Source organism: Gnatocerus cornutus, unplaced genomic scaffold (assembly GCF_029298725.1).
Source record: "Gnatocerus cornutus isolate USDA-ARS CGAHR unplaced genomic scaffold, icGnaCorn1.1 ctg00000023.1, whole genome shotgun sequence".
Classification (NCBI taxonomy): Eukaryota; Metazoa; Arthropoda; class Insecta; order Coleoptera; family Tenebrionidae; genus Gnatocerus; species Gnatocerus cornutus.
In genome coordinates, this window is record NW_028275375.1 from 1272325 (window position 1) to 1299188 (window position 26864).

General features: G+C 39.9%; 8 protein-coding genes across 9 annotated transcripts; 5 read left to right on the forward strand and 3 right to left on the reverse strand.

Moving 5' to 3' along the window:
• Positions 1–390: 390 nt before the first annotated feature.
• On the reverse strand, positions 391–2789 carry LOC148166276 (T-complex protein 11-like protein 1). 2 transcript variants are annotated; one of them, XM_088048890.1, is made up of 9 exons: positions 2658–2789; positions 2450–2586; positions 2129–2402; positions 1930–2073; positions 1763–1882; positions 1423–1716; positions 1187–1371; positions 973–1139; positions 391–920 (listed from the first exon to the last, which is right to left on the reverse strand). In XM_088048890.1, exons 2-9 carry the CDS (start codon positions 2578–2580, stop codon positions 718–720), a joined length of 1518 nt encoding a protein of 505 aa, XP_087905016.1. In that variant the 5' UTR covers positions 2581–2586; positions 2658–2789; the 3' UTR covers positions 391–717. The 2 variants fall into 2 exon arrangements, with proteins under 2 accessions (XP_087905016.1, XP_087905018.1); XM_088048892.1 differs by having other exon boundaries at positions 2450–2611.
• Positions 2790–2833: 44 nt separating this feature from the next.
• On the forward strand, positions 2834–5793 carry LOC148166277 (uncharacterized). Its single transcript, XM_088048889.1, has 5 exons — positions 2834–4578; positions 4628–4855; positions 4905–5378; positions 5424–5636; positions 5682–5793. The coding sequence occupies exons 1-5, from the start codon at positions 2842–2844 to the stop codon at positions 5769–5771; spliced, it is 2742 nt and encodes a 913-aa protein (XP_087905015.1). The 5' UTR covers positions 2834–2841; the 3' UTR covers positions 5772–5793.
• Positions 5794–7331: 1538 nt separating this feature from the next.
• Positions 7332–13216, reverse strand: LOC148166278 (kinase D-interacting substrate of 220 kDa-like). The gene is made up of 10 exons (XM_088049023.1): positions 13005–13216; positions 12721–12951; positions 12317–12672; positions 10763–11011; positions 9625–9809; positions 9372–9571; positions 9066–9327; positions 8901–9014; positions 8580–8850; positions 7332–7936 (listed from the first exon to the last, which is right to left on the reverse strand). Exons 6-7 carry the CDS (start codon positions 9501–9503, stop codon positions 9127–9129), a joined length of 333 nt encoding a protein of 110 aa, XP_087905149.1. The 5' UTR covers positions 9504–9571; positions 9625–9809; positions 10763–11011; positions 12317–12672; positions 12721–12951; positions 13005–13216; the 3' UTR covers positions 7332–7936; positions 8580–8850; positions 8901–9014; positions 9066–9126.
• Positions 13217–14097: 881 nt separating this feature from the next.
• LOC148166279 (apoptosis-inducing factor 1, mitochondrial-like) lies at positions 14098–16631 on the reverse strand. The gene is made up of 6 exons (XM_088048696.1): positions 16325–16631; positions 16208–16278; positions 15878–16054; positions 15513–15835; positions 15101–15468; positions 14098–15056 (listed from the first exon to the last, which is right to left on the reverse strand). Exons 1-6 carry the CDS (start codon positions 16410–16412, stop codon positions 14203–14205), a joined length of 1881 nt encoding a protein of 626 aa, XP_087904822.1. The 5' UTR covers positions 16413–16631; the 3' UTR covers positions 14098–14202.
• Positions 16632–16754: 123 nt separating this feature from the next.
• Positions 16755–18830, forward strand: LOC148166280 (T-complex protein 1 subunit epsilon-like). Its single transcript, XM_088048698.1, has 3 exons — positions 16755–16862; positions 17108–17644; positions 17692–18830. The coding sequence occupies exons 1-3, from the start codon at positions 16755–16757 to the stop codon at positions 18676–18678; spliced, it is 1632 nt and encodes a 543-aa protein (XP_087904824.1). The 3' UTR covers positions 18679–18830.
• Positions 18831–19049: 219 nt separating this feature from the next.
• LOC148166281 (syntaxin-12-like) lies at positions 19050–20341 on the forward strand. Its single transcript, XM_088048843.1, has 4 exons — positions 19050–19254; positions 19308–19532; positions 19579–19985; positions 20032–20341. Exons 2-4 carry the CDS (start codon positions 19333–19335, stop codon positions 20208–20210), a joined length of 786 nt encoding a protein of 261 aa, XP_087904969.1. The 5' UTR covers positions 19050–19254; positions 19308–19332; the 3' UTR covers positions 20211–20341.
• A 352-nt stretch (positions 20342–20693) lies between these two features.
• On the forward strand, positions 20694–21549 carry LOC148166282 (eukaryotic translation initiation factor 3 subunit K-like). The gene is made up of 2 exons (XM_088049212.1): positions 20694–20855; positions 20925–21549. Exons 1-2 carry the CDS (start codon positions 20803–20805, stop codon positions 21517–21519), a joined length of 648 nt encoding a protein of 215 aa, XP_087905338.1. The 5' UTR covers positions 20694–20802; the 3' UTR covers positions 21520–21549.
• Positions 21550–21553: 4 nt separating this feature from the next.
• On the forward strand, positions 21554–22244 carry LOC148166283 (uncharacterized). Its single transcript, XM_088049213.1, has one exon. It carries the CDS (start codon positions 21604–21606, stop codon positions 22219–22221), a length of 618 nt encoding a protein of 205 aa, XP_087905339.1. The 5' UTR covers positions 21554–21603; the 3' UTR covers positions 22222–22244.
• The last annotated feature ends 4620 nt before the right edge of the window (positions 22245–26864 follow it).

Sequence of the window (26864 nt, forward strand, 5' to 3'; positions counted from 1 at the left end):
AATTTCTGACGCACAATTTTGAAAACAAAGTGACACTCACAAGCGACTACGTTTTTTTTATCAGCGATTTTGGTTTCAATGGAAAATAATTGTTTACAGTAAGGAGTGGTCAAAATACAATGAGAGCCACCAGTCATCTTAGAAAAGAGTACAATACACTAATTTTTCTATTTAGCATTGTAAATAAATTTATAAAAAACATTTAAAAAAGCGATTAGGGATTTTTAACAAGTTACGTTGGTAACAAATGAAGTAATGACGTCTGTCCGACAAAACTTGAATTTGAAAATCCGCATTTCTGCCGTTTTTTGCTTAATTTTCTCAGTTTAGCTATTTATTATTATTGTGAATCGCATTTAAGTGAAAGTGAAAGAAGAAAAACACCTTTTTTGGCAAGAAAAATTTAATACACTTTTTTCTTGTACAGTACGGTTTGTTACCTAACGTATTTAAATTAAGTTTTAAATTTCCCGACCGACAGGAGTGGAGAGTTTAACGTAGTTGACAAGTGTTTAGGTTGACATGTTAAAAAACCTACTCTAAACTGTTTAGCTTTAAGTATACAAAGGTCAGTATCACATACAAAAAAATGAGTTTTTCCCGTTAGTAATTTGCGCGTATTTCCAGATCCTCTTCGCCCGCCTAATTTGACTAAAAAGTTATCACAACAGTTTCCATCTGATTACATACAACTAGAAAGTAAAAGCGAAACTGTACTTAGGCTGGTTTGGGTAAGGCAGCTGACACAATGTCGTAGTAATAAATGCAAAAAACGGTGTTATTATGAGAGACGATCCTCAAGAACTGTCCTGCGATAGCTGCCAGTTCCTTTTGCAAAGAAGTCAATCCTGTGGGGACTTTCTGCGGCGCTGCTGTCGAAGACTCGATGATATCCAGGAAGAATTCTTTAATCCGTTGGCCTAAAAAACGTCCGTAAATATGTAATAATCATCGCATTTGAACCCAACTCACGAACTAGGAGTTTAATTTTATGATCGGACTCGCTCACGCTTAATATTTGTTGCCTCAAAACCGTCTCAGTCACTTCATCAATTACGTTAAGTTGGTATTTCCGTTGTGCGTCTTTCACGTCGCTAATGACCTGTTCGGCCACGTTTGGTAGCACCTCCAACATGTCCCTAAAAAACGATTTTACAAAACGTCATTTCTCCGATCATTTCTTTACTTGTTAGATTTAACAGTTTGTAGAAGTATGGCAATGTGGTCTTTGAGGGCGCCTTTGAACTCGGCGATTGATTGCAAGTCCGGACCTGCAGTGCTCAAAGTCACTAGTAAAATGGTCCCGACTGCTGTCAATCGATTTGTTTTCATTTGCAAGTCTCTCAATCGCGCCTCATCGATCAAGAACGTCTGAAGACAAAAAAAAAAGTACAAAACTGGATGAGTGGTGGCGGCGAGTACCTCTGGATAAGGAGCGTCGGCCTCCCAATCTAAGAGATCGATGAAGGCCTCCCAGGAGGCCTTTTTCACTAAGTTGCGGACGTAAGAATCATAGGCGGCTGGATTAGAAGGGGGCTCCTCCGAGGTGTCGACGTGCTTCAGCAGCCACTTTTTCGTGTGCTCTAAACCATCTGTTTGAACTGCTAAATAATCGGCGAATTTTTTGCGCTCGAGCTCAACGCTGTGGGCGATGATGTCCGGACGCGCCATCTGAAGAGTGAAGTTCGCCATATCCAGTTTCATCAAGTCCAGAGTCTGGAAAAGCGCACTTTACTAAATGAGAGTGTCTAGACTAAACTACCTCCAGAATGCCCTTGAAGGTGTCAACAACATCGACTGTTTGCGTCAATTCTTTGATCTTCTCGTCTCTGACGGGGGCGCACAGCTTGGCCATCACAGAAATCACATATTGGGCGTAATGCTGGAATTCATACACGTAATTAGGGGGATAAATCGGGGGGCCTTTACCCCAAAATCCAGGACCCCGTTCTCCGCCTGCTGCTTAATCAGCTCGCTGTCTAAAATCTCAGAAATCTGCTGCTTGATCTTGGTGTGTTGGGGCAACAGCACCGCAAACAGCCCCTTCTTGATGTCTTCCAACAGCACCAGCGCCTAAGACAGGTGAATCACCTTTCAAGGTTCTCCGTGGGACGATGAATCACCTTACCTGTGCGTAATTCGGGGGACTCTCCGCCAGCTCATTCCTAAGAATATCCCAGAAGACCTTCCTCATTGTATCATTCACCATCTGCTGAAGACTGTTGGGCTCGGGCTCCACCTTCTGCAATTTAAAGTCCTCGTCCACCACAATTTGATGGACCAAAGCCATGTCTCTCATGCCATTAGCAGCCTGCATGATCTCCTCCAAACTGACGAACTTGGGGGGCGACGCCGCCGTCATCCCCGACGACACCATGAACTGCGCGGAAGTCGTCCTCTGTCTGTTAAAAACTCGTAAAAGAGAAATTACAAGAACGCACGAGTTTACCGTTTCCCTGCACTGCTCTGGGCCCCATCGTCGCTAGTAATGGAGCACTCGCTCTGAGTGCGGACGCGGGGGCCCGTTCCCGTGTCTTTGGGGTCCGAAGTCCCCCCGTATTTCCCGTCCTCGCCGCTCATCACAAACTAAAATTATAAAAATGGGGTCGGACTAATTAAAGAATAGTTGGGCAATCGGCAACCGGGGCTCCACGTACCTGAACAACACTCACGAATTTTTAATGAAAAGAACACGAAAATTTCGAAATTTTTTCAAAAACCGTCAAAAACACAGCTGTTCCGTGTTTACCAACAATGAACAATGACAACGGCTAGGGATTTCAAGTTTCCTAATATGGCAACGCGCCGTTACCTTGACGACGAGACGACAACAAACTCACCATGGACAAAGAATTTCTGCGAATTTTAATTGCGGAGAAAGTTAACAATGCCATTGAAGAAACGTTTAAATTAAATGAAAGTAAGAATATTAATGAAATCGAGAGGAACAACGAAGGGGGCTCATGGATCCATCACGACTACGCGGCAGTAATCACCGGTTTAAACAGCAATTCCACCACCACCAGAATTAAGATTCTTGATAAATTATTAAGTTCGCAGATTGTGGACACGCAACAACAACGCTGGGATGAAATGGCTCAAAGTCTGCGCAAATGTTTCGTCAGCGCCAACGGTGAGGTTTTCACGAAGGCTCTGCAGGTTCATCATAGAATAATCGCTTTCCCGAATTCCTCCACTGAGGGGTATTTGAACCTCCTCAAAAGCGCCGTGTTGCTTCTCAACAGTCGCTACTACAACGAAGTGAAGAAGAGTCGAGTACTGGAGACTTTGCAACTGATTGTCGGGACTCAAAGTCACGTTTTCAAGCTCCTTTTGCATGCAAGTCGCGCGGCGATCGATGCAATCGTCGCTGCGTTTGTCGACGTGCTCACTTTCAAGTCCGTTTTTGATTTACTGGCGGTTGTGGACCCGGAGAGCACTTGGCTGAAGAGTTTTTGCTACGGCGCGTACATCAGAGATTCTTTTTTCGGTTGTTTAAAAGAAGATTTTCCCAAGTCTGTGACCGCTAAGTTTGTTGAGAACGAAGGGGGGCTGCGCCACTACGGCTCCTTCCTCTTGTACTTTTGGGGGTACAAAACCAACCTCAAGTTCTTGTCAAACGAACAGAGCCCGGAAACCACTCTTGAGATTGTTATCCACCACCAGAAGAAGCAGGAAACGGTCGAGTTCCTCCTCCAGATCTTTGCGAGTAATCCGCACCTCCTCACCCCCAAACTTCTGGACGTTCTAACAGAGCCCCTCTTTACCACGACCCGGAATAACAGCCGGAGTGCCATCGAGGCGCATTCCTACATCTTCACGATCATCTCCACGGTTGCGAAATCCCCGAATTTCCGCGTTTTGTTCGGAGGCAATTTGAGGAAAGTCCGACCGCGCCGAAACCTCCACCAGAAGATCGTGGATTTGACGGTGTTGTCGTTGCGCAATGAAGACGACACCACCCTCCCTCTGTTGCTTGATTGTTGCACCAGCATCTACAGCAGCCACCCCGCGGCGCTCCTCCACGTGAATCCCGTAAAACTCCTGCAGAGCCTCCAAGAGTTCTATCGTTTGAGTTGGAAAAACGAGCCGGGGATCCGGCGCGCACTGTTAACTCTCTTCGAGTTCTTTTTCACGTTCTACGGACCCACGGTGCGGATTTTGGGGTGCGACAACGAGATTCTCATTGATCTCTTCAGTTTTACCCCCTTTCTTAATGTTATGATGCGCATCAGCGGAGATAAAAACGGTTTCGAATTTATAAAGAAACACAGCAATCAAATCGTTCGGCCTCACCTAGAGCGAGCCTCTGAAGACGACGACTCCGAGTTGAGCAAGTTCGTCTTCTTCATTTCGGTCATCAAGTTGGAAACTCGCAGTGTTGTAGCCTTGTTGTGCGACGACGAAGAAGGAACTGTGGTCGAGAGCAACGACAAAAGTACAAACCTGGTGGATTTAACAGAAAAGAGTTTGAGTGGTGGTGGAGACTCGGAGGAGTTCTTAGGTCTGTTAACTATGAAAGTTTTAATTACGAATTTAGATCTGTTGCTCTACTTGCAAGTTAATTACCGAATGCAAGTGAGTGGAGTTAACATGAGCGGCGCTTTCACTTTTTGGGATTTTCTAGGAAAAACTGGCGGATTTGGATAATGGAATTATTGACGCGCAGAGTTGCTTAAGAAGTGGCATTTTGGCGTCACTGGAGAGTGTGGGATTTGGGGAAAAAGCCCCGCAGACTTTCCAAAGAAGTGAAGAGAACGAATTGCGAGCCTCCGTTGAAAGCGGCTCCACCGGCGATGCCAACTGGGTAGCGCAAGCTAGACGAGCCTTCAAGAACTCTCTTGATGACTTCGACGTGAGTTGAATTTACTCCTCTCACTAAGAGAAACATGTCTCGATTTCAGCCCCCACGTCTCGTGGTGTTAATCCAACGAGTCCCGAAGACCTACGTGTATAGGAAGATCGAACTAAACTGGCCCCCTTCAGACTGTGTTTATTACCAGTTGCACCCTGAAGACTGCAGCGGAGTCTCTCTCGTCGTTAGTTTTGGGGAAAAAACCGGACTTTTGAAACCCGCAGAGGACGCTTCCCACCACCAAGAGAATTTAACTCTTTTGATAAAACAGTCGCGTACTTATTTGCGCTACCAACCCGAGCACTTCTTCGGCTTTGACTGGTTTGTGGGTGTGGTTTACTTGATTTCTTGCGGAGACTTCGAGGAGTCTAAATCTGTTTTGATCAACTTCACCAACACTCAAGTGACGGCTCTGATTTGGAGCACGTTTGGGAAAGAGTTGGATGAGGGGTTGCAAGAGAGTTTTTATCAACACTTTGTGGTGGTTCTGGAGGAGAACTGCCAGTGTTACCACGCTTTAAAGGTGCGTTTTTTCAACTCTTTAGTAAGTACGAATTTCCGGTTGTAGATGCTTGGGATTTCACCGGAAGTTCTGGCGCAGTCGTGGCTCCGGCAGTGCTTCTTTAATTGTCTCTCATTTGGGGAAATCTGCAATTTTTTGAGTTTTTCTCTGTTGTATCCAGTTGAGGGGCTCATTTATTATTTGGTGGCGGTTTTTGAGCATTTGAACGCCGCGATTTGCACGCTGACGCACTCTTTGACCGTGGAAAACATACTAAAAGTAAGTAGAATTGAAGATTTTAAGTCTTTAAAAGTGACTTTTCAGATGGCGGAGCTCCGGGAGTTTGAGTTAAAGAACTATATGAGTTTGATAGAGTCGCTGATGAAGCGTTATAAGAACTCGCACAAGTTGTAACAAATAAAGACGTTTTGAGAAAGATTCCTTTATTTTTAATGAACAATTGAATTTCAAATTTTAAATTCGGGATAAGTAAATTACGACATCTTTCTATCTGTTTTAGTTTTGGAGTTATCGAAGTTTAGTCATGTGGGTACTAAAAGTTTCTATCCGGCAACTTTAAACGCTTCTAATTCATTTATTTATTGACGTACGTGAATATATCGTCCAGTTTTAGAATCTGCTTTAAATTCTGCGTAAAATGAGCAATTGTTTAAGATTGCTCCATAAACAAAAGCGAGATTTGGATACCAAAAGTTTGGCATAGTTTTAGTCATGAATTTTTGCGAAAAACTGCAACTTTCGACTTTTGGAAAATCTAAAAACTATTTCTTATGTAAAAAATCGCGAGAAAAACAATGCCGCAAAAATAAAAAAATTGTAAATTTTTTATCGTTTGAGTCGGATTTTTTTTTCGCAAAAAATCGACCATCGAATTTTGGGCTTTTAAGCACTTTTTCTAACGTAAAATGAGCCGAGAAAAACGATAGCGCAAACCGCATCTCAATATCTCTAATAGTTTCCGAGATATTTAACTTTAAAATTCATGAACATAACCTGTTTGTGTGCTGTCAAAATAATCAAGTTCGGACATACGTTAAGATACCTGTCCTATGTTTAGACACTATAATTTTAAATAATTAATAGAATCGTAATCAAGTCGTGAATGTTAAATCAGACTTCAGATTCTTACTCCTGAGGACCAAATTAATAAAAAGAGTATTTTTTTGCTTTAATTTTCATCGAAAATATGCAAGTCAAATAAAAGTTTCAAAAATTAATAAAAAATTAACGGAGCGTCGGATCGAAAAATCTTTGACGGATTCTTGTTCCTGAGGTCCAAATTGATGGAAAAAGTCAGTTTCAAAGAGATTTTATTTTTTGTCAAAATCGCCAAAATCCATGGATTAACCCCTTTGAACTTTTTTTGGCGAAAAACACGAAAGTTTTCAGATCGACACGAAACTTTGCACATGGCATAATTTGACATTTCTACATCCATTTCTGGTCTCCGTTCCTCGCTATCTGTGAGATTTTTTGAGAAAATGCAAATTAAAAATTTCAAAATTCAATTTCCCGCGTCAAGCAATATGTCAACGAAGCATAGAAGCTAGGACATGCGTCAACAGATCTGTCCTATCTTTAGTCCATAAATAATATTAAATAAAATATTAACAAAGTCGTAAATCTTAAATCAAAGTTTTGATTCGTTTTTCTGAGGTTAAAATTAACAAGTTAAGTAGTTTATTGTATTTATTTACACTGAAAAATGAATGCATAATGTGTGTATAATTGGTTGCCTACCTACATTGCAAATTTTAATTTAAAGTAAACTTATAATTACGTTTTGAATCCGACTTTAGAGTACAGAATCTTGTCTGAAGTCTAAATTAATGAAAAAAAAAGTTTTAAGAGGGTTTCAATTAAATTTCAAATATCAGTCGCGAAGAAACCTGTTTAGTTTTCAACCAATCACACACAGCCCAAATAAGAACCGGCAAATTTAAAGGAATTTATTAATAACACGAACATTAACATGAATAAATTAATGAGTACAAAGTTTCTACTTAAAAACTACAACAGGACTTAGAAAGACGTTGAAAACCGCCTCGACTACACTCCTTACATTAAATCTCGCTTCTTTCGGTCTTTTGACCGTCGTTAAATTGTTGTTACTACAAGCGAGACAGCCGATTTCGTCTAACCCGACTTGTACCTTGAACCCCCCACCTCGTTGTTGAAAAGTGTCCCCCCTTAAAATCCCCGCTTGCACTTTCGTGGTGATTTCGAACGTGTACAAGTTGTACCTCTTGTCGATTTGATCGCGCTGTAAAACGAGCTGCACTCTTCGCGGACTGCTTGCGTGATCGAAGATGGTGCGAAAACTGTTCGAAACCGAGCGGATTTTAATATCGTTTTTCAGTTTTCTGGGTTGATTTCAGGAGGATTAGAACCGAGAAGACGACTTGGATGAAAGCCGTGAATTTCTTGTACCGTGTTTGGGCGGTGAGGACCACGAAGAGGCAGAGAGACTGAAGATGAGGCCGGTGAAAACGAAGAAGGGCTAAGCTTCCGCGGAGTCAACGTCACGTGCATCGGAAGTCGTGGAACTCTCGCTTCACCTGCAACATTTGGAACGTGACAACTTGTCACTAGCATCAGCACCACCAGCAGCTGCGTTTCTGACTTCGCCAAAAAGAAAAAGAACGTAAATTCGCAGGCTAGGAACCATACCAACTTCAAGTACAAGATCTTAAGGGCTAGATGTGGGTGGAGAATCGACCTCTGGACGGACCAAAGGGATGTGATCCAAAGCCTTCAGATCAGGATGGGATTAACAATGGGTAAATGTCCGTGGGAATAATCCACCGTGGCCGATGGGTAAAATGATGTATAATAACGCAAGTTTACACCAAAAAACAAGCGAGATATCGATATGAGAAGTTTGGCATTGTTTTTTTAATCATGAATTTTCGCGAAAATTTGTTTCATAAAAATATTATAATCTTCTATAACTAGACATTTAACAATCGTAGATAATATATATTAAAGAGCCACTTTGGGGTGATAAAAAATGACATAATAATTAAGTAGAAGCGAAAATTGCAAACGATTTGAGCACTTGTTTAGAAATGATAAGACAACAACGCTCGAATTCTGTTTTCGTGTTTGACGATCATCGCCTTCAACTTTCTTATTTCGTCGGCGAATTCTGGCAACGTTTTCTCCTAAATCAACAAAATTAGTTTAAGAAAAACCACAAACCTAAACTTGTGTTTGGTTTTGAGTCTTCCCCGATTTCGAAGAGCTTCGACACAGAAATGATCGCTTTCGATTCCATCCTTGAGCGAAATCAACAGACTCTTCAGTCGACAGCGCGCGCGCGCCGCACTGTCACCCAAAGTATCTGGATAGTCCGGTCAGTCCGGAGTTGTTTAGCCTCTAAAACCTCGAGATTTCGCATCCTCTCTTCGGCATCATTCCTATGCCTGAGTTGAGTGTTGATGTAATATCACGCCTTCCACCATCTTCCTTCCTGCAAGAAGTGTAAAAAAGTTTCATCAAGAACATGTTTGTTTATCTCACCTGAAAAACTCTTCTTACTCTGTGCAGTCAATTGCTGTTTCTTCACGGCAAAGCTTTTAATTGCGCCTGCTTCTTGACCAACAGGAAAGACAACAAAGTTGTGTTAAGCTGCAACTAAGAGATTAAGGTGAGACCATGAATGGAGAGAAAAGAAAACAAACAAACCTTCCATCCTTCCTGAACAAGCAGATCTTCACAAAATAGCTCACAAGACAACAGATGACCTTCAGAGCCTTTGTAGTATTTTCTTTCTTGACAACTGCATCTCGATGATGCTCTGTTTCCGTTGGTTGAGTTCCTTTGGCTCTTCTCCAGAGGAGAATACTCGTTTTCTGCTCGTAGACTCAACATTGCAAACTTCGTGCTCCCGCAATGCAATCAGCAACACTTTAAACATCTCCCAGTCACTGAACGACATCTTCAACCACTGGAAAAAGAACATTTGACTTTGAATTTAACCTTTTTCATCACCTTTTTCGTGATGTTATGCTCCTGGATCAATTCACTGTACTCTGGGAGCACTAAATGGGTGGTTTCTTCGATTCTGTGCAATAACTTGCAGAGTCCTTCAGCGTTGAGCGACGACAACCGCCTTTTCGACATCTTAGGCTATGGGTATCATCCATCGATTCAGTCTCTTTAATAATAAACTCTGGTAATGAAGTTGGAACCTGAAATACCACGAAACATTTCAAGGCTGGAATTCAAACAGTTTTCAGCTTACCTGCGTTTAAAAATTTCAATAAAGACCCATCAATTTGTTGCAAATCAACTCCAACTCTAAATAGCTTCAAATGAACTTCTTAACTTGTGTAATTTCTTTGCTACCATGCCCAGAAGAACGAGAAAGTAAACAGTAAAGAATTCTGGTAGTTTCTTGTTAAATCATGAACATAACCTCAATGTGTGCTGTCAAAATAGTCAAGTTAAGACATACGTTAAGATAGAGACACAATAATTTTTAATAATTAATAGAATCGTAACCAAGTCGTGAATGTTAAATCAGACTTTAGATTCTTACTCCTGAGGACAAAATTAATAAAAAGAGTATTTTCTTGCTTTAATTTTCATCGAAAAACTGCAAACCAAATAAAAGTTTGAAAAATTAATAAAACATTAACGGAGCGTCTGATCGAAAAATCTTTGACGGATTCTTGTTCCTGAGGTCCAAATTGATGGAAAAAGTCGGTTTCAAAGAGATTTTATTTTTTGTCGAAATCGCCAAAAATCCATGATGTTTAGTCTTTGAACTTTTTTTGGCGAAAAACGCGAAAGTTCGCAGATCGACACGAAACTATGCACATGGCATAATTTGACATTTCCACATCCATTTTTGGTCTCCGTTCCTCGCTATCTGCAAGATTTTTTGAGAAAATGCAAATTAAAAATTTTAAAATTCAATTTCCCGCGTCAAGCAATCTGTCAACGAAGCATAGAAGCTAGGACATGCGTCAACAGTCTTTAGTCCATAAATAATATTAAATAAAATATTAATAAAGTCGTAAATCTTAAATCAAAGTTCAGATTCGTTTTTCTGAGGTTAAAATTAACAAGTTAAGTAGTTTATTGTATTTATTTACACCGAAAAGTGTGAGAAGTTTTTCCATAAAAGCCACCTAGCGGAATAACGCCGAAGTTGATAGTTCACGCCTCCTCTCACCAGAGGGCTAAACTTTTGTTTTTAAAACTTACAATTTTTGAATCAAAACCATTTGCAGGAATAAGGAAGAATGATAAAAAACAATACCCTCAAATTAAACTAAAGGAGTATTAATAAAATAAAAAAACACAAACTCGACACTCTCCCTCCTTCTTGCAAAAAGTGTGAAAAAGTTTCATTAGGAACATGTTTGTTGGCTTACCTAAAAAAGACGAGGGAAACAATCTGAAATGGACGAAACTATCCATTCTTAATTAATGGTAATTGATTATTGCTCTAATTCCAACTGATCCAAAAGCCAAGAGCCAAGGTTAGTCCTTCGCAAGTGGCGCTTCCTCAAAAATATCTCATTTAACGACTTCTTCAATTCTTGTAGATCATTGTTGTTTTTATATGCTGATGTAACCGCAGCCAGCTTGTCGGACATTTCAGTGCTCATTTCTTTTTCCGACTAAAACAAACCAAATAGTTTTAGGTGTTAATCTTCCTCTGATACTACAAAAGCCATGACATCATAAAGACACTAAATTTAAATCCCAAATTTGCAATCTGCGTAAAATTCTGCGTTCACTGATGTATAATAACTCAAGTTTACTCTAAAAAATAAGCGAGATATCGATATGAGAAGTTTGGCCATAGTTTTAGTCATGAATTTTTGCGAAAATTTGCAAATTTCGACTTTTGGAAAATCTAAAAACGATTTCTTATGTAAAAAATCGCGAGAAAAACGATGCCGCAAACCGCATTCCAATATCTGAAATAGTTTTCGAGATATCGAGCATGAATTGTTTGGAACCTTCAAAAATTTGGCCATCTGGCGACAACCCAAAAATTCAAACGGCCATAACTCAGTTATTTGTTGTCGGATCTGAATTTAAATTCCAGATTTGGATTCAGCGTGAGATTCTGCGTAAAATGAGTCGAAATTTATTGAGTTTACCTAAGAAATAAAGAAAGCATTGACCAAAAACTGTTTGGAAGTGGTCATTTTGGGGTGATTTTCAATCAATGTTTTCAAAATGAAAATGACGTTTAATAGCATTGAATTATATATCAGTCGAAAGAGGAGCTTAAAATCTATCTATTGGCCAAATTTGAGATCTATATTACGAATAATTTGCGAGTTATGGCCAAAAATTAAAAAAAATGAAAAATTTTCATCGTTTGAGTCGCAATTTTTTTTCGCGAAAAATCGACTATCGAATTTTGGGCTTTTAAGCACTTTTTCTAACGTAAAATGAGCCGAGAAAAACGATGGCGCAAACCGCATCTCAATATCTCTAATAGTTTCCGAGATATTTAACTTTGAAAATTGGGAAAAATGAGAAAAAATGAAAATCAACTATCCGAAACTTTGATCGGCCATAACTCAGTTATTTGTTGTCGGATCTGAATTTAAATCCCAGATTTGGAATCTGCGTAAAATTCTGCGTTCACTGATGTATAATAACTCGAGTTTACTCTAAAAAATAAGCGAGATATCGATATGAGAAGTTTGGACATAGTTTTAGTCATGAATTTTTGCGAAAATTTGCAAATTTCGACTTTTGGAAAATCTAAAAACGATTTCTTATGTAAAAAATCGCGAGAAAAACGATGCCGCAAACCGCATTCCAAAATTACGAATTTTACTGCACGTGACCATCAAATGCACTCGTCTAAAGTTGGTAGCAGCCCCTAGGGATGTTTATTGGTAACAGTTAACGTCTAGCGCAAGTTTGCCAAAAACCATAAATGGAGAGAAAAGAAAACAAACCTTCCATCCTTCCTCAAACAAGCAGCGATGCATCCAGAATTCCAGATCTCGCGTTTTCAAAAAACCAATAAAAATTCTCTATAAACTTCCATTCCTTGATGTTTCTTTGACTTCACAAAATAGCTCACAAGACACCAGATGACCTTCAGAGCCTTTGTAGTATTTTCTTTCTTGACAACTGCATCTCGATGATACTTTGTTTCCGTTGGTTGAGTTCCTTTGGGCCTTCTCTGGAGAAACACTCGTTTTTTGCTCATAGACTCATCAGGATTGAAAACGTTGCAAACTTCGTGCTCCCGCAATGAAATCAGCAACACTCTGAACATTTCCCAGTCACTGAACGACATCTTCAACCACTGGAAAAAGAACATTTGACTTTGACTTAAAACATGTTTAAATTTAACCTTTTTCATCCACATTGCAGTAAAGCAGCACCTTTTTCATGATGTTATGCTCCTTGATCAATTCACTGTTCTCTGGGAGCACTGAATGGGTGGTTTCTTCAATTCTGTGCAATAACTTGCAGAGTCCTTCAGCGTTGAGCGACGACAACCGCCTTTTCGACATCTTAGGCTATGGGTATCATCCATCGATTTAGTCTCTTTAATAATAAACTCTGGTAATGAAGTTGGAACCTGAAATACCACGAAACATTTCAAGGCTGGAATTCAAACAGTTTTCAGCTTACCTGCGTTTAAAAATTTCAGTAAAGAATGTGTAATTTCTTTGCTACCATGCCCAGAAGAACGAGAAAGTAAACAGTAAAGAATTTTGGTAGTTTCTTGTGCAAGCAGGATCGTTGTTAATCATTTGTTGTACTCTGAAAATAAGTTTTAAGAGCTTTTATGGGTTTCGATTAAATTTCTTAAATCTAGAACATAACCTCTATGTGTGCTGTCAAAATAGACAAGTTAAGACATACGTTAAGATACCTGTCCTATGTTTAGACACAATAATTTTAAATAATTAATAGAATCGTAACCAAGTCGTAAATGTTAAATAAGATTTCAGATTCTTACTCCTGAGGACCAAATTAATAAAAAAAGTATTTTTTTGCTTTAATTTTCATCGAAAATATGCAAGTCAAATAAAAGTTTCAAAAATTAATAAAAAATTAACGGAGCGTCGGATTGAAAAATCTTTGACGGATTCTTGTTCCTGAGGTCCAAATTGATAGAAAAAGTCGGTTTCAAAGAGATTTTATTTTTTGTCAAAATTGCCAAAAATCCATGATGTTTAGTCTTTGAACTTTTTTTGGCGAAAAACGCGAAAGTTCGCAGATCGACACGAAACTTTGCACATGGCATAATTTGACATTTCCACATCCATTTTTGGTCTCCGTTCCTCGCTATCTGTGAGATTTTTTGAGAAAATGCAAATTAAAAATTTCAAAATTCAATTTCCCGCGTCAAGCAATATGTCAACGAAGCATAGAAGCTAGGACATGCATCAACAGATCTGTCCTATCTTTAGTCCATAAATAATATTAAATAAAATATTAACAAAGTCGTAAATCTTAAATCAAAGTTCAGATTCGTTTTTCTGAGGTTAAAATTAACAAGTTAAGTAGTTTATTGTATTTATTTACACCGAAAAATGAGAGAAGTTTTTCCATAAAAGCCACCTAGCGGAATAACGCCGAAGTTGATAGTTCACGCCTCCTCTCACCAGAGGGCTAAACTTTTGTTTTTAAAACTTACAATTTTTGAATGAAAACCATTTGCAGGAATAAGGAAGAATGATAAAAAAACAAAACGAAATGTTTTCGAACAATAAAGACGTTTTTGAGAAAGTTTCCTTTATTTTAAAACTTCCATTCTATTTACAATGAACAATCAAATCGAAAGTCTAAGTTCTTACGAAATAAATGACTTTGTGCTGGAATGTTAGTCTTCATGAATGTTAAAAAGCTTCGCGACTTCGTTCAAGTCGTCGTATTTCCTCTCATCCTTCAGCACCTGTCTAGCAATTGACATCCGATTGAACACGTTCCATAATACAATTCCAACGACCACATCATCCCTCAAATAAAAAATGACTCCTTTCCCATAATCCTCGCTTTTTGTCTGGCCCTTCGTTTTTTCTTCTCCTTCAACTGGTTTGGTACTTTCGGTGTTGGATCTTATCCCATCCCCGGTCTCGGTAACCACCGCTTGCGGCGAATCCTTGCTGGAGGCCTTCGCAAAGACTCCAACAGTGGGCAACGAGGCATCCACAATCCCTATAGCTTCATATCCCACGTCCGGCCCCAAATCCGACCAAAACATGCTCTGATGCAAGTACGGATTCGCCGCCCCAGTCATATTCTCTCCTGCTAATCTCCCCGTGACCACAGCGTGGTCGTGGTGCTCCACGCGCCGACGCCCCAACTTCACGTCGTAGAAGCACGCGCAGTCTCCGGCGATGTACAAATGCGAGCGCGCCATCAGCTCCGTGTTAACAAGGAAGCCCCCCAACTCCGGGTCCACTTCAAGACCGGAACTCTCGGCGAGTTGGGTGTTGGGCTCCACCCCCACGGCGAGGACGACAAAGTCCGCCCTGACGTTCCTCCCGTTGTTGAGCACGAGGATGATTTTCTCATCTTGGCATTTGACGCCGACGATCTCCGACTGGCTCAGCACGTGCACGCCTTCATTCTGGACCTTCTTCGTGGTCCAGTTGCTGAGGTACTCGGGGAGGACTTTGCCCATGTTGCCGTTCTCGCGGAAGATCTGAGTGACGTCCTTCCGCTGCCGTTTGCCTGTGAAAACGACGTGACAATTGAAGCGCCTCTCTTTGATTTACCTTTGCGGGCTAGAGAACAGGAGAGCTCGCTGCCTAAGAACCCGCCGCCGATGACCGCCACGGACGTGGCTTCCTCGAACGCGTCGTAAACGTCCTCGAAGTCGAAGATGTTTCTGAAGACTTTAACTTTCTCGGAGATTTGGGGGTCCTTGCAGGCGGCTTCAAACACGTTGGAGAGCTTAGGACTGGCACCGGTGGCGATGAGGCACTTGTCGTATTCGATAGCAAAATCGTCTTCCAGATAAGCGATTTTGTTTAGAGGATCAAGACGCGCCACGGTCCATCCGCGCGCCACTGCGACGCCCCCATTCTCACTCTCCTCCAGCGCCTTGGTCTTGAGGTAAAAGTCTTCGGGCTCATAATAAAGACTTGAACAAAATTACACAAAAGACACGACAATAATTTAACATACTTCCGCTCCGAGCCGTTCCACTGCTTGAAAATCAACTTCTTAACCGACTCCTCGTCTTCATTGTACCACATTTCTTTGGACAAAGGGGGCCGCATGTACGGGTGGAACGACTCATTAGTCACCACCAAAACCTTAGCTGTGGGATCGGCGGATTTGATCGCCCGGAAGGCGGCGAAGGAAGCCGTGCCGCCCCCAATCAACAGATACGGGACTTTCTCTGGGAAGTACCTAGAGCTGGGGGGGTCTTTCACCGCAACTCTTTTAACTTTCTTTTTTAATGCAACGGCTTCCTTCTTGCGATCCGCAGACCTGAAGAAGTACAACTACCAAAAAAAGTTAACTGGGAAGACACGTTTGGGACTTACCGTTCCCAGCGTGGCGGCGGCTAGCAGGAGCCCCATGTACACCGCGTTTTTGTAGAGTTCCCACCAACTGGCTTCTTCGTAGACGCATTCTGGGGGGAGTTGTGGTTTGGCCTGGGGGCACTCATCTTCAAGTTTTGGTTTAGGGGGGCAGTCTTCTAGGTTGATATGGGGTAAGCGCTGCGAAATTTAATTAAAGAGTGTTACGAGGGGGTAACGAACTACCGGTGGAGGGATAGGAGCGGGTTGCTCGCAAGGGTGGATATCGACAGGTTTGCATTCTCGGAGGACGATTTTAGAGGGCTTCTTGTCTTTATTAGTGAGATCTAGTACCTTTTTGTCCAAATCGTCCTTGTCTTTGGAATAAAATCTAACGGGGTAAGAGACCTGGAGGCGCTGGAAACCTGCAGAGACCACATTAAGACCGCAAAACTTCCAAAGGCTCTTTACCTAGAAACTTGGCCGTGTCCACTGGAGATCTCTGCAGAATTTTAACAGTTACGTTCTTGAGTTTCAGCAAGTGGTTGATTCGGAACATTTCAGTAGACGAATTGTGGAGAATTTTATAAAAGTACAAACATTGCAGGGTTGACAGTGACAAGTTAATTCGGGATTTTGCTCGCTCTTGACATGAAATCTTGTAACTAGACGATGGCAACAACGAAAAAAATTGAACTGTTGCTGAGAGTTGCGTGTTTTTTTTAAGACCTCACGTTTCAAACTTACGCTAACATAACCTAAAAATCGGGGTTGTTCTGTCAAATATCTGTCAAAACCTGTCAAAAGTCAAACGTTCTGTCATTTGTGCCGGTTTTTCAGAAATCACAAAAGAAAATCCTTCATCATCCGCTTCAATTTCGAAGAAAATTAACCATCGAGGATGGCAGCCTTCCCGGGAAGCATCGCTTTCGATGAATTCGGAAGACCTTTCATCATTCTGCGCGACCAGGAAAACCAGAAGAGGTTAACAGGGATCGATGCCTTAAAGGTAGGTTATGTTCGTATTTTGAAATGTCAGGTGTTTCGTTTATGGGGAAAATCACCTACAAGGCTTCACCCCACACCCCCGTAAACCCCACAGTCACTTACAATCCTCAGAAACTCCCTTTATTCACTTTCACTTCTGACAAGTGTGCACATTTTCAGGGGATTTCACCCCAAAAACGCGCGCACACCCACACAAACCCCCATTTCCTCATTCTTCTCGTTGAAAATAACACTTCCTTGTTGTAGTCGCACATTTTGGCCGCGCAGCAAATCGCCTCGACCATCCGCACGTCGTTGGGCCCCAAAGGCCTCGACAAGATGTTGGTCTCCCCAGACGGCGAAGTCACTGTAACGAACGATGGGGCCACGATTCTGAAGAACATGGAAGTTGACCACGAAATCGGCAAACTGCTGGTGCAGCTGTCACAGTCACAAGACGACGAAATCGGCGACGGGACGACGGGTGTGGTCGTCCTCGCTGGGGCTCTTTTGGAGCAAGCTGGGGCTCTTCTAGACAGAGGCATTCATCCGATTAGAATCGCGGATGGTTTCGAGTTGGCGTGCCACACCGCGGTCAAACATTTGGATAAAATCGCAGAGTTGTTTCCAGTTTCGGCTGAAAATACCGAGCCTTTGATCAAAGTCGCCAAGACTACTTTGGGGTCGAAAATCATCAACAAGTGTCATCGGCAAATGGCGGAGATTGCGGTCAAGGCGGTGTTGGCAGTGGCGGATTTGGCCCAAAAAGACGTGAATTTCGAACTGATCAAAGTGGAAGGAAAAGTAAGAATTTCAATCATTATCAACCAAATTTTAGTAATTTTTTTCAGGTTGGTGGACGATTGGAAGACACAGTTCTGGTCAAAGGCGTTGTGATCGACAAGACCATGTCTCACCCTCAGATGCCCAAAGAGTTGAAAAACGTCAAGTTGGCAATCCTGACTTGCCCATTTGAACCGCCCAAGCCCAAGACCAAGCATAAGTTGGATGTCACCAACGTCGAAGAGTTCAAGGAGCTGAGACAATACGAGCAAGAGAAATTCAAAGAGATGGTGTCTTTGGTGAAGAACGCCGGTGCTACCCTGGCCATCTGCCAATGGGGCTTTGACGACGAAGCCAACCATCTCCTTCTCCAGCAGAGCCTCCCGGCAGTCCGATGGGTGGGGGGCCCAGAAATCGAGCTCATCGCCATAGCCACCGGGGGCCGCATCGTCCCCCGTTTCGAAGAACTCAGCCCTGATAAACTAGGCTCTGCCGGTTTGGTCCGCGAGTTGTCTTTCGGCACCACCAAAGACCGCATGATGGTAATCGAAGATTGTTCCAATTCTCGAGCTGTCACTATTCTGGTTCGTGGGGGCAACCAAATGCTGGTCGCTGAAGCAAAACGGAGTCTCCACGACGCCCTTTGCGTCATCAGAAGTTTGGTTCAAGAGCCCCGCGTGGTCTACGGAGGGGGCGCTGCTGAGATCGCCTGCAGTTTAGCCGTGGCGGCTCAAGCCGATCAATTGGCGACTTTGGAGCAGTACGCGTTTAGGGGCTTCGCTGAGGCTTTGGAAAGTATCCCGTTGGCGTTGGCTGAGAATAGTGGATTGTCTGCTATTCATGTTTTGGGGGAGGTTAAGGCCAAACAAGCGGCAACTGGAGATTCAGCTCTGGGAATTGATTGTATGGCGACCGGGAATATGAACATGAGGGACCAACATGTTATTGAATCTCTTAAGTCAAAAAGGCAACAGTTGTTGCTGGCGACTCAGTTGGTTAAAATGATTTTGAAGATTGACGATGTCAGATCTCCCAATGACGGTCAAGGGCTTTAAAATTCTGCGGATTTTACTTAGTATTGCCTCCAATTATTTAACTAATTAATAGCACTTTTATCTAATTATTAAGGATATGTGACTCCTTGAATAAATTATCAGTAATGTCAGTGAATTTTGTAATAATACGGAAATAAAAATTTAAAAATTAACTGTATTTTTTTATTCAATTGCATCAACGGTGGCTCTGGATTTCATGTCATACACTATTTTGCCGCTTTGTTTTCATAGTAAATATAACTATCTAGAAAATTATTTATAATGTCATTTGCAACTTTTAGGTCACGATTTTGTGTTTAAATTTATTATTTTCGTAGTTTTTTTAATGCTAACTAACCTAAAAAAGATGTTCTGATCTGTCAAAAATCTGTCAAAAGTCAAACGATCTCCGTCCGATCAATCTCCAGCCAATCGCAGCGCGAGCTGGCATTTGTTAATTGTTGACAATCGTGGCCGAGTGATTCAACGCATTGGCAAAAACCTAGATACGATTCAGTGATTATTCGTTGATCCGCAAAGTGTCCAAGACAGCGAAGTTCCGCGTCTCAACTCCATCAAACTCTTCGTTGTGCAATGGTGAGTATTTCCATTCGCGTACGACATAACCTCACTTTAATTTGTAACGTCAGTAAAAGGGGCGTCTGAACCACCGAAATGAGTAAGCAGCCGTACAACTACGGAGCCACCGCCTCCACAGAAGTGGGCTTTATCGGGAAACGTTCGCCGGAATTCAACAATTTATGCGATAACGTCGTGACCAACATCTACACCGTCAACTCTAGTTTAAAGACTTTGGATAACGCATTGAAAACCATCGGCACGCGGAAGGACAATCAAGGCCTGAGAAACACAATGTAAGCGTCTTCTTCGTGTTATTTAGTCTTCATCCTTTAATTTCAGACACGTTACTCAGCTCAGCACAAATCAGATCGCCTCAGTCACAAGCAAAGACATCCACAAGTTGAAACAATTAGTTTCGAAAAGCGACAAGCCGCAACAGTTGCAAGTGGAGAAGTTGGAGGAGAATTTCAAGGAGGCCATCACGCGGTATTATTCTCTTCAGAAGGATTTAGCCAACAAGCAAAAATCCAACTTGTTAGTCTCTGTTAGCATAGAAAATGATTACACGCCTGAAGAAGAGTCAGAGCAACAGCGCCAAGCGCAAATGGCGCGGGAAATGGCGTTCGAACAGGACATGTTACTGGAGAGAGAAGCTAGAATTAAGCAAATAGAGGCTGATGTACTTGATGTTAATGAGATTATGAGGGAGTTGGGGTCTCTTGTTCACGCGCAAGCAGACACCATAGGTAAATTCACCCCATTTTTAATATCATTTTTTAATTGTCTTTTTAGACACCATTGAAAACAGTATAGATCATGCTGCTGGCAACGTGGAAGAAGCAACCGAGCAGTTAATCACTGCCTCACGTTATCAGAACAAGTTTAGACGTAAGTTATTGTTTTTAGTGCTCCTAGGTTTGATTATTGTCGCAATAATTATTATTATTTTGGTGGTTCAACTGAGGAAATAGATCCACTTCGTCTTTTTGTGGCGTTAAGTTGCTTATTGTTATATCTTTATTATACAGTATACCGTAAATTTTATAGCAAACACACAGTATAGAATTTATATTTATTTATAAGTATATAAATTAACAGCGAACGCAACTTTATTTATCGCCTGACTGCTCCGCTTTCCACCATTTAACCAACAATCAATTTTCCTGCTCATTTCCTTTAAATTTGAATTGCGGCGCAAAAAATAAATGAGCCCAAAATTCGAAAAATGGCTAGAAACCTGCATGACCGACCGCTCGCAGCGCTGTGCGGAAAATCGTAACCTCGCTTCAAATCAAGACGTTTATAGAAAATTTCGTTTTTCTGATTGATTTAAAGTGGAAATCTGGCTCATCCACAATTTTCCCTGCTCGTTTTCTTTAAATTCTCGAAGCTAAAATCTTGTGGCGCAAAAAAATCATGAAAAATAAGCCTAAAATTCAAAAATTGGCAAGAAACCTGCATTACCGACCGCTCGCAGCGCCACGGCGAAAATCGTAACCTCGCCTGTAATCAAAACGTGTGAATAGAAAATTTCGTTTTCCCGACTTAATTAGAGTGGAAATCATGGTGGAGGCAATGAAGCAAACCGTTGCGCAAATGCTGAAAGGCATCGAGAGGTAAGTCCCCACTTTTTTGCCCCATTTTGGCGTAAAAACCGAACATATGTGACATAACCTCAATTGTAGGTACAACCCAGAGAATCTCCCAACTTTGGAGCGCTACGTGGAAATTCAAGCCAGAGAGAACGCGTACGATTTGGAGGCCAATCTGGCCGTTCTGAAGTTGTACCAGTTTGATCCTACAACTTTTAAAGTGGACACCACAAGTCTTATTTTACTAAAAGCTCTGACAAATCTGCCCAATACCAACTTTATTTTGTGTAAATGCTTGTTGAACGAGCGCCAGCTGGCTTTGGATCCAATCAACGAAATTATTTACATAGCAGACATTCTGGAGCAGTGTGACTTCCAGTTGTTCTGGACGCGGATTCATTCACGTCCTGAGCTAATTCAAAATATCACAGGTTTTCTGGACTCTGTCCGAAAGTTTGTGTGTCACGTGGTGGGAATTACGTATCAAACTATCGAAAGAGCGCGTTTGGCTGAGTTATTAGGGGACGTCGACGACCTCACGTTGAAAGTTTGGGTGAACAAGTATGGATGGAAGGAGCAGGGAAATTTGATTTTTATCGCTAACCAAGACGAGAACATCAAGACCAAAAACATCAACGAAAAAATCGAGTTTGATAACGTGGGGGCCATCATGGCCTCATGTCGATAATCTTTTTCTAATAAAAAAAATTCGTATTAATTTATTTTGTGGCGCCCTCTGTCCTCGCCGCCAGAAGTGAAACCAAGATGGAAGATGAAGATCAGTCGTGCTTCTGTCACCAGTGTGAATCTCAAAGGTGGTAGCCGAAAGGGCCGATCTTCCCGAAGAAATTCCCACCGGCGCTCCCGAAGGAAGAGGAGCAAATTACGGTATTATTCCCGTTTGAAAGAATTGCGTTTCAACCGCAACACCGACGATTTGTGTTCGTCGATTACAGTAGTTGATATAACCGACATGGAGTGGGCCCCGTATGTCTCCACGCGCTCCACAGAGGTCGCTGAGTGGCACAAACACGAGCAAGTTGCTTATTGGAAGTCGCGGGCTCTGAGTCTTGAATATGAAAACAAGATGTTGCTCCAGCACATCCGAAATGTTTACGCTAAACAAACGGAGGACTATGCTAACTGCAAGGAACAACAGGAAATTGAAGCTCCGGTTGAAGAACAACCGGAAATTGAAGAACAACCGGAAGTTAGGGAACCAGTAGGGAAACAACGAAGAGAAGAAATGGAGAGATTGTACGGGAAGAAAGCCTCGAAGATTATGGGAATGGAAACCGCTGTCCAGTTAAATTACGATCTGCATTTGGAAGATGCGGGCAAATTGCCCCATTGGCCTCACACTCCGTTAAATTTAAGATTTCATGATTAGTTAATAAAGTTTTGTATTTCGCATTTCGTTTTATTGAGTGAGCGCTGACTGGTAATTAGGGATGATCCTGAGCTTAATCCTTCATGATGTGACTCGATGTAATTATTCGGATAATGACACATTCGTGTGCATTTTTATTATAATTTATTTCACATTAGTGGCGAGGTTTTCAGATTACTCGCTTTTTCTCAGACGATGTTGAGACGGCGGTAATTAAAAAGAAATAAACTTTTTTACATTCCTGTTGAATAATTGAGCGGATTTAGGATTTGCATTGTTACATAAACACAATTCTAAGGAAATTTCCGGTTTCTAGCACGCGAAAAGGGGGGCGGAGGGCCTACAAGAGCTGTTCTTAGGATTTTTCGATTTTCAAATTTCCCAGGCTGAGTCGTTTGAACAATTTTTTGTAATATTTAAGTAAATATCTTCAGATTTCTTCGAGGAAATGACAAATATCTTCGGCTCCACTCTCCCCAGAATGTTACTTTTCCGATCAACGTTAGTGCAGCCATCAATAACGAAATAGAGTTGTCGCTTGTCGCGATAAAACGAAAAAAACCTCAAGCTACAATGGAAAAGTGTATCAGTTTTTGGTCCGTCCAACGTGTGAACGTCTCATAATATAGAGGAATAAGATAAGAAGGTGATAGGAGGCTCTTAAATTAATCGAACCGATAGAATCTAATTAATCCCAATGCCATCTCGGCCATTAGAAACAGCTTATGATGCGAGCCTCCGTATATGAAACTGCCCCATCCATGTACCTGGCGATCATAACTAAATTGGGCTGTCGTTGGGACGGTGGGAACTGGAGGCAGCATTCTTGGAAAATTCGATGAAATTTGGCGCGAGGAAACGGCGAGAGTTATAGACCGGAATCGAACAAATTATTAAAATATTCATAATAATTTAATGAAATGTAGATAATTCTTTTTTATGAAGCGGCGGCTCATTTCAATTTCAAAACAACTTTATTTGTTTATTTATTTGTATTATTTATCACAATTTCTAGCTTCGGAATTGTTCGTCACTTTCTTTGACCTGTTGGAATTAGCATAATTTATATTTCAATGAGTTTCGCAAATTTCTTATTTAAATACAAATCTGTGAAAGTTACGGAAGCGTAAAGGGGCACATATATTTTTTTACAGTCGCAAGGATTACAAGGATTTTATTCTACGGTCAAAGATCATGCTAGAATAAGGTTCATTCTTAAACGATTTTTGGTGACTTTTATTTTGAGATCAAAAATCGTGCTGGAATGAAAAGTCACTAAAAATTGTCGGAGTTATAAAATTTAATAGAAACTTTTTCATTTTGAGTTAGTCCAACGAGTAAAAAATTCTTAAATTCTCATTTCTTGTTCTAAAATTCTATAATTTAATAACACTTAATAAGCATTTTCAAAGTAGTCAATATATTAAATTTGATTGTTTTAACTTTAAAACTGTCAGAGTTCCGAAATTTAATAGAAAATTTTTGATATTGAGTTAGATCTACAATAAAAAAAATTCTAAAATGTTCTCTGCTGGTTATAAAATTCTATAATTTAATACACTTAATAGGCATTTCTAAAGTAGTAAGTACGCTAAATTTGGTTGTTGTAGCTTTAAAACTGCCGGAGTTACAAAATTTAATCGAAAATTTTTGATTTTGAGTTAGTCCTGCATACAAAAAATTCTAAAATGTATCTTTTTTGCTCTAAAATTCTGTAATTTAATACACTTAATAATCATTTCTAAAGTAGTAAATATACCAAATTTGTTTGTTCCAACTTTAAAACTGTCGAAGTTACGGAATTTAATGAAAAATGTTAGATTTTGAGTTAGTCCTTCAAGAAAAAAATTCTAAAATTTTCACTTCTTACTCTAAAATTCTATAATTTTATACACTTAATAAACATCTCCAAAGTAAGAAATATACCAAATTTGATTGTTCCAACTTGAAAATTGCCGGAGTTACAGAATTTTATTTAAAAAAAATTGATTTTGAGTTAGTCCTACATATAAAAAATTCTAAATTTTTCATTTCTTGTTCTAAAATTCTATAATTTAATACACTTAATGGGCATCTCCAAAGTAGCAAATATCCCAAATTTCATTGTTCTAACTTTAACACTGATAAAGTTATGAAATATAATGGAAAATGTTAGATTTTGGGTTAGTCCTAGAAGTAAAAAATTTAAAAAATTTCACTTTTTACTCTAAACTTCTGTAATTTAATACACTTAATGAACATCTCCAAAGTAACCAATATTTTAAATTTGATTGTTCTAACTTTACAACTTCCGAAGTTACGAAATTTAATACAAAATTTTTGACTTTGAGTTAGTCCTACATATAAAAAAAATTCTAAAATTTTTCCTTTTTGTTTTAAAATTCTGTAATTTAATACACTTATTAACACTCATTTCTAAAGTAGTAAAGATACCAAATTTGCCTGTTTCAAGTGTCGAAGTTACGGAATTAAATGTAAAATGTTAGATTTTGAGTTAGTCCTACAAGTTAAAAATTCTAAAATTTTCACTTCCTGTTCTAAAATTCTATAATTTAAGGCACTTAATAAGCATCTTTAAGGTAGTAAATGAACCAAATTTCATGGTTCTAAATCTAAAAGTGTTCGAGTTACAAAATTTAATAGAAAATTTGTGACTTTGAGTTAGTCCCACAAGTAAAAAATTCTAAAATTATCACTTCTTGTTTTAAAATTTTAAAATTTAATACACTTAATAAGCATCTACAAAGTAGTAAATATACCAAAATATAATTGTTCTAACTTTAAAAGTGGCAAAGTTACGAGACTTAATAGAAAATTTTTGATTTTGAGTTAGTCCTGCATATAAAAAATTCTACAATTTTCTCTTTTTGTTCTAAAATTCTGTAATTTAATATACTTAATAAGCATCTTTAAAGCAGTAAATATACCAAATTTTGTTGTTCTAATTCTAAAACTGTCAAAGTTACGAAATTTAATGTAAAATCTTAGATTTGGAGTTAGTCCAAGTAAAAAGTTCTAAAATTTTCACCTCGTGTTCTAAAATTCTATAATTTCATACACTTAATAAATATCTCCAAAGTAGGAAATACACCAAATTTGATTGTTCCAACTTGAAAATTGCCGAAGTTACGGAATTTTATTAAAAAAAATATTTTGAGTTATTCCTACATATAAAAAATTCTAAATTTTTTATTTCTTGTTCTAAAATTCTATAATTTAATACACTTAATGGGCATCTCCAAAGTAGCAAATATACCAAGTTTCATTGTTCTAACTTTACCACTGACAAAGTTATGGAATTTAAAGGAAAATGTTAGATTTTGAGTTGGTCCTACAAGTAAAAAATTGTAAACATTTCATTTCTTACTCTAAAATTCTGTAATTTAATACACTTAATAAACATCTCCAAAGTAGCCAATATTCCAAATTTGATTGTTCTAACTTTACAACTGTCGAAGTTACGAAATTTAATAGAAAATTTTGGATTTTGAGTTAGTCCTACAGTAAAAAAATTCTAAAATTCTCAGTTCTTTTTCTAAAATTCTATAAGTTAATACATAGAATAAGCATCTCCAAAGTGGCTCTAACTTCAAAAGTGTCGAAGTTAGATAATGGTCTATCTGTCTCCATATTTTACCTGAAATCAATAAAGTTTTCTGACAGTGCGTCTTTAAAAAAAGCTCCCGAGGAAAGTCGTAAAACGTGTCAATGACAATTTAGCCAAAAATAGTTAATTTACTAGTCTAGACGTCTCAATTTCAGCAGTCGCGACGCGGAGGTCCTTGAGCGGCCCCATTTCGGGGATTAAATTTCCCGAAGTTTGAGCAAACAAGCGGTGGCACTAGTGTCGTTTGTGTGAATTTTTCTAGTCTTCGTAGTCGATGCAGTTTTTCCCCGCGATTTACGAGCGTCTGCAGCTCGGTACAGATATGATCATGAGAATCCGTCTAGCTGGTAGGCAAATTAGTTAGTTAGTTAGAGGATTAATCACCGACCGAAGCAGAAACAACAGCTAAACAGCGTCGTGTTGTACATATTTCCAACCGGAGATTGTTATAAATTAGATAAAGATATACGTTTGAGAATATCTCGGCTTTATCGCGCGGTCCGGCTCTCTCCGTGCTTCATTACCACCAGTATCTATAAATACGGATATGACAAATAAACCAAACCAACCACTAGTATTGACTTCAGATTCATGGTGGACGACTTAGCGCATGAAATACAAGTTTGCTAAAGTATCTTATTAATGGGCTCGCTACAATTAACATTCGATATTAAATTTGATCCGGCGATTATTAATGCGCCGCCGGATCGCACCGCCACCGCTGAGTTTCAGCGGTTTTCTTTTCCTCTTTTTTTCCGCGCGTTGTTCTTTCGTTCGTCTCTTTTAAATTGTGTTGGAAAAACGAAATCGCTGAGATCGTTCGTGAGACATTTTCTTCGTTCAGAGCGTCGGGAATTATAATTAACGGATGCCTTTGTTGGTTTTTTACGGTGGAAGCGTTTCGGCGAGACTAGGTTTCAACACTGGCGCTAATTAGTTTGCTCGAAAAATAAACGCTTTGGAGGTTTTCTAATTTTAGAGACGTTCCATCTTAGCACTTTTTAATACTGGTGATTGTATTTATTTCTCCTGCTCC

Bases quoted from the DNA above. Each gene is read 5' to 3' on its own strand.
- LOC148166277 (XM_088048889.1), top strand. From the start codon at position 2,842: ATGGACAAAGAATTTCTGCGAATTTTAATTGCGGAGAAAGTTAACAAT. The intron at 4,579-4,627 runs GTGAGTGGAGTT...GGGATTTTCTAG, and splicing joins AAGTTAATTACCGAATGCAA to GAAAAACTGGCGGATTTGGA. The intron at 4,856-4,904 runs GTGAGTTGAATT...TCTCGATTTCAG, and splicing joins ACTCTCTTGATGACTTCGAC to CCCCCACGTCTCGTGGTGTT.
- LOC148166282 (XM_088049212.1), top strand. From the start codon at position 20,803: ATGGTGGAGGCAATGAAGCAAACCGTTGCGCAAATGCTGAAAGGCATC. The intron at 20,856-20,924 runs GTAAGTCCCCAC...CCTCAATTGTAG, and splicing joins ATGCTGAAAGGCATCGAGAG to GTACAACCCAGAGAATCTCC.
- LOC148166283 (XM_088049213.1), top strand. From the start codon at position 21,604: ATGAAGATCAGTCGTGCTTCTGTCACCAGTGTGAATCTCAAAGGTGGT.
- LOC148166281 (XM_088048843.1), top strand. From the start codon at position 19,333: ATGAGTAAGCAGCCGTACAACTACGGAGCCACCGCCTCCACAGAAGTG. The intron at 19,533-19,578 runs GTAAGCGTCTTC...CTTTAATTTCAG, and splicing joins CAAGGCCTGAGAAACACAAT to ACACGTTACTCAGCTCAGCA. The intron at 19,986-20,031 runs GTAAATTCACCC...TTGTCTTTTTAG, and splicing joins CGCGCAAGCAGACACCATAG to ACACCATTGAAAACAGTATA.
- LOC148166276 (XM_088048890.1), bottom strand. From the start codon at position 2,580: ATGAGCGGCGAGGACGGGAAATACGGGGGGACTTCGGACCCCAAAGAC. The intron at 1,372-1,422 runs GTACTCGCCGCC...TTTTGTCTTCAG, and splicing joins CCGACGCTCCTTATCCAGAG to ACGTTCTTGATCGATGAGGC. The intron at 921-972 runs GTGAGTTGGGTT...GACGTTTTTTAG, and splicing joins TAAAATTAAACTCCTAGTTC to GCCAACGGATTAAAGAATTC.
- LOC148166278 (XM_088049023.1), bottom strand. From the start codon at position 9,503: ATGTCGAAAAGGCGGTTGTCGTCGCTCAACGCTGAAGGACTCTGCAAG. The intron at 9,328-9,371 runs GTGATGAAAAAG...TTCTTTTTCCAG, and splicing joins AGCATAACATCACGAAAAAG to TGGTTGAAGATGTCGTTCAG.
- LOC148166279 (XM_088048696.1), bottom strand. From the start codon at position 16,412: ATGTTCCGAATCAACCACTTGCTGAAACTCAAGAACGTAACTGTTAAA. The intron at 16,279-16,324 runs GTAAAGAGCCTT...TGGTCTCTGCAG, and splicing joins GGACACGGCCAAGTTTCTAG to GTTTCCAGCGCCTCCAGGTC. The intron at 16,055-16,207 runs GTACTAGATCTC...TAAATTTCGCAG, and splicing joins AGGACGATTTGGACAAAAAG to CGCTTACCCCATATCAACCT.
- LOC148166280 (XM_088048698.1), top strand. From the start codon at position 16,755: ATGGCAGCCTTCCCGGGAAGCATCGCTTTCGATGAATTCGGAAGACCT. The intron at 16,863-17,107 runs GTAGGTTATGTT...TCCTTGTTGTAG, and splicing joins CAGGGATCGATGCCTTAAAG to TCGCACATTTTGGCCGCGCA. The intron at 17,645-17,691 runs GTAAGAATTTCA...AATTTTTTTCAG, and splicing joins TGATCAAAGTGGAAGGAAAA to GTTGGTGGACGATTGGAAGA.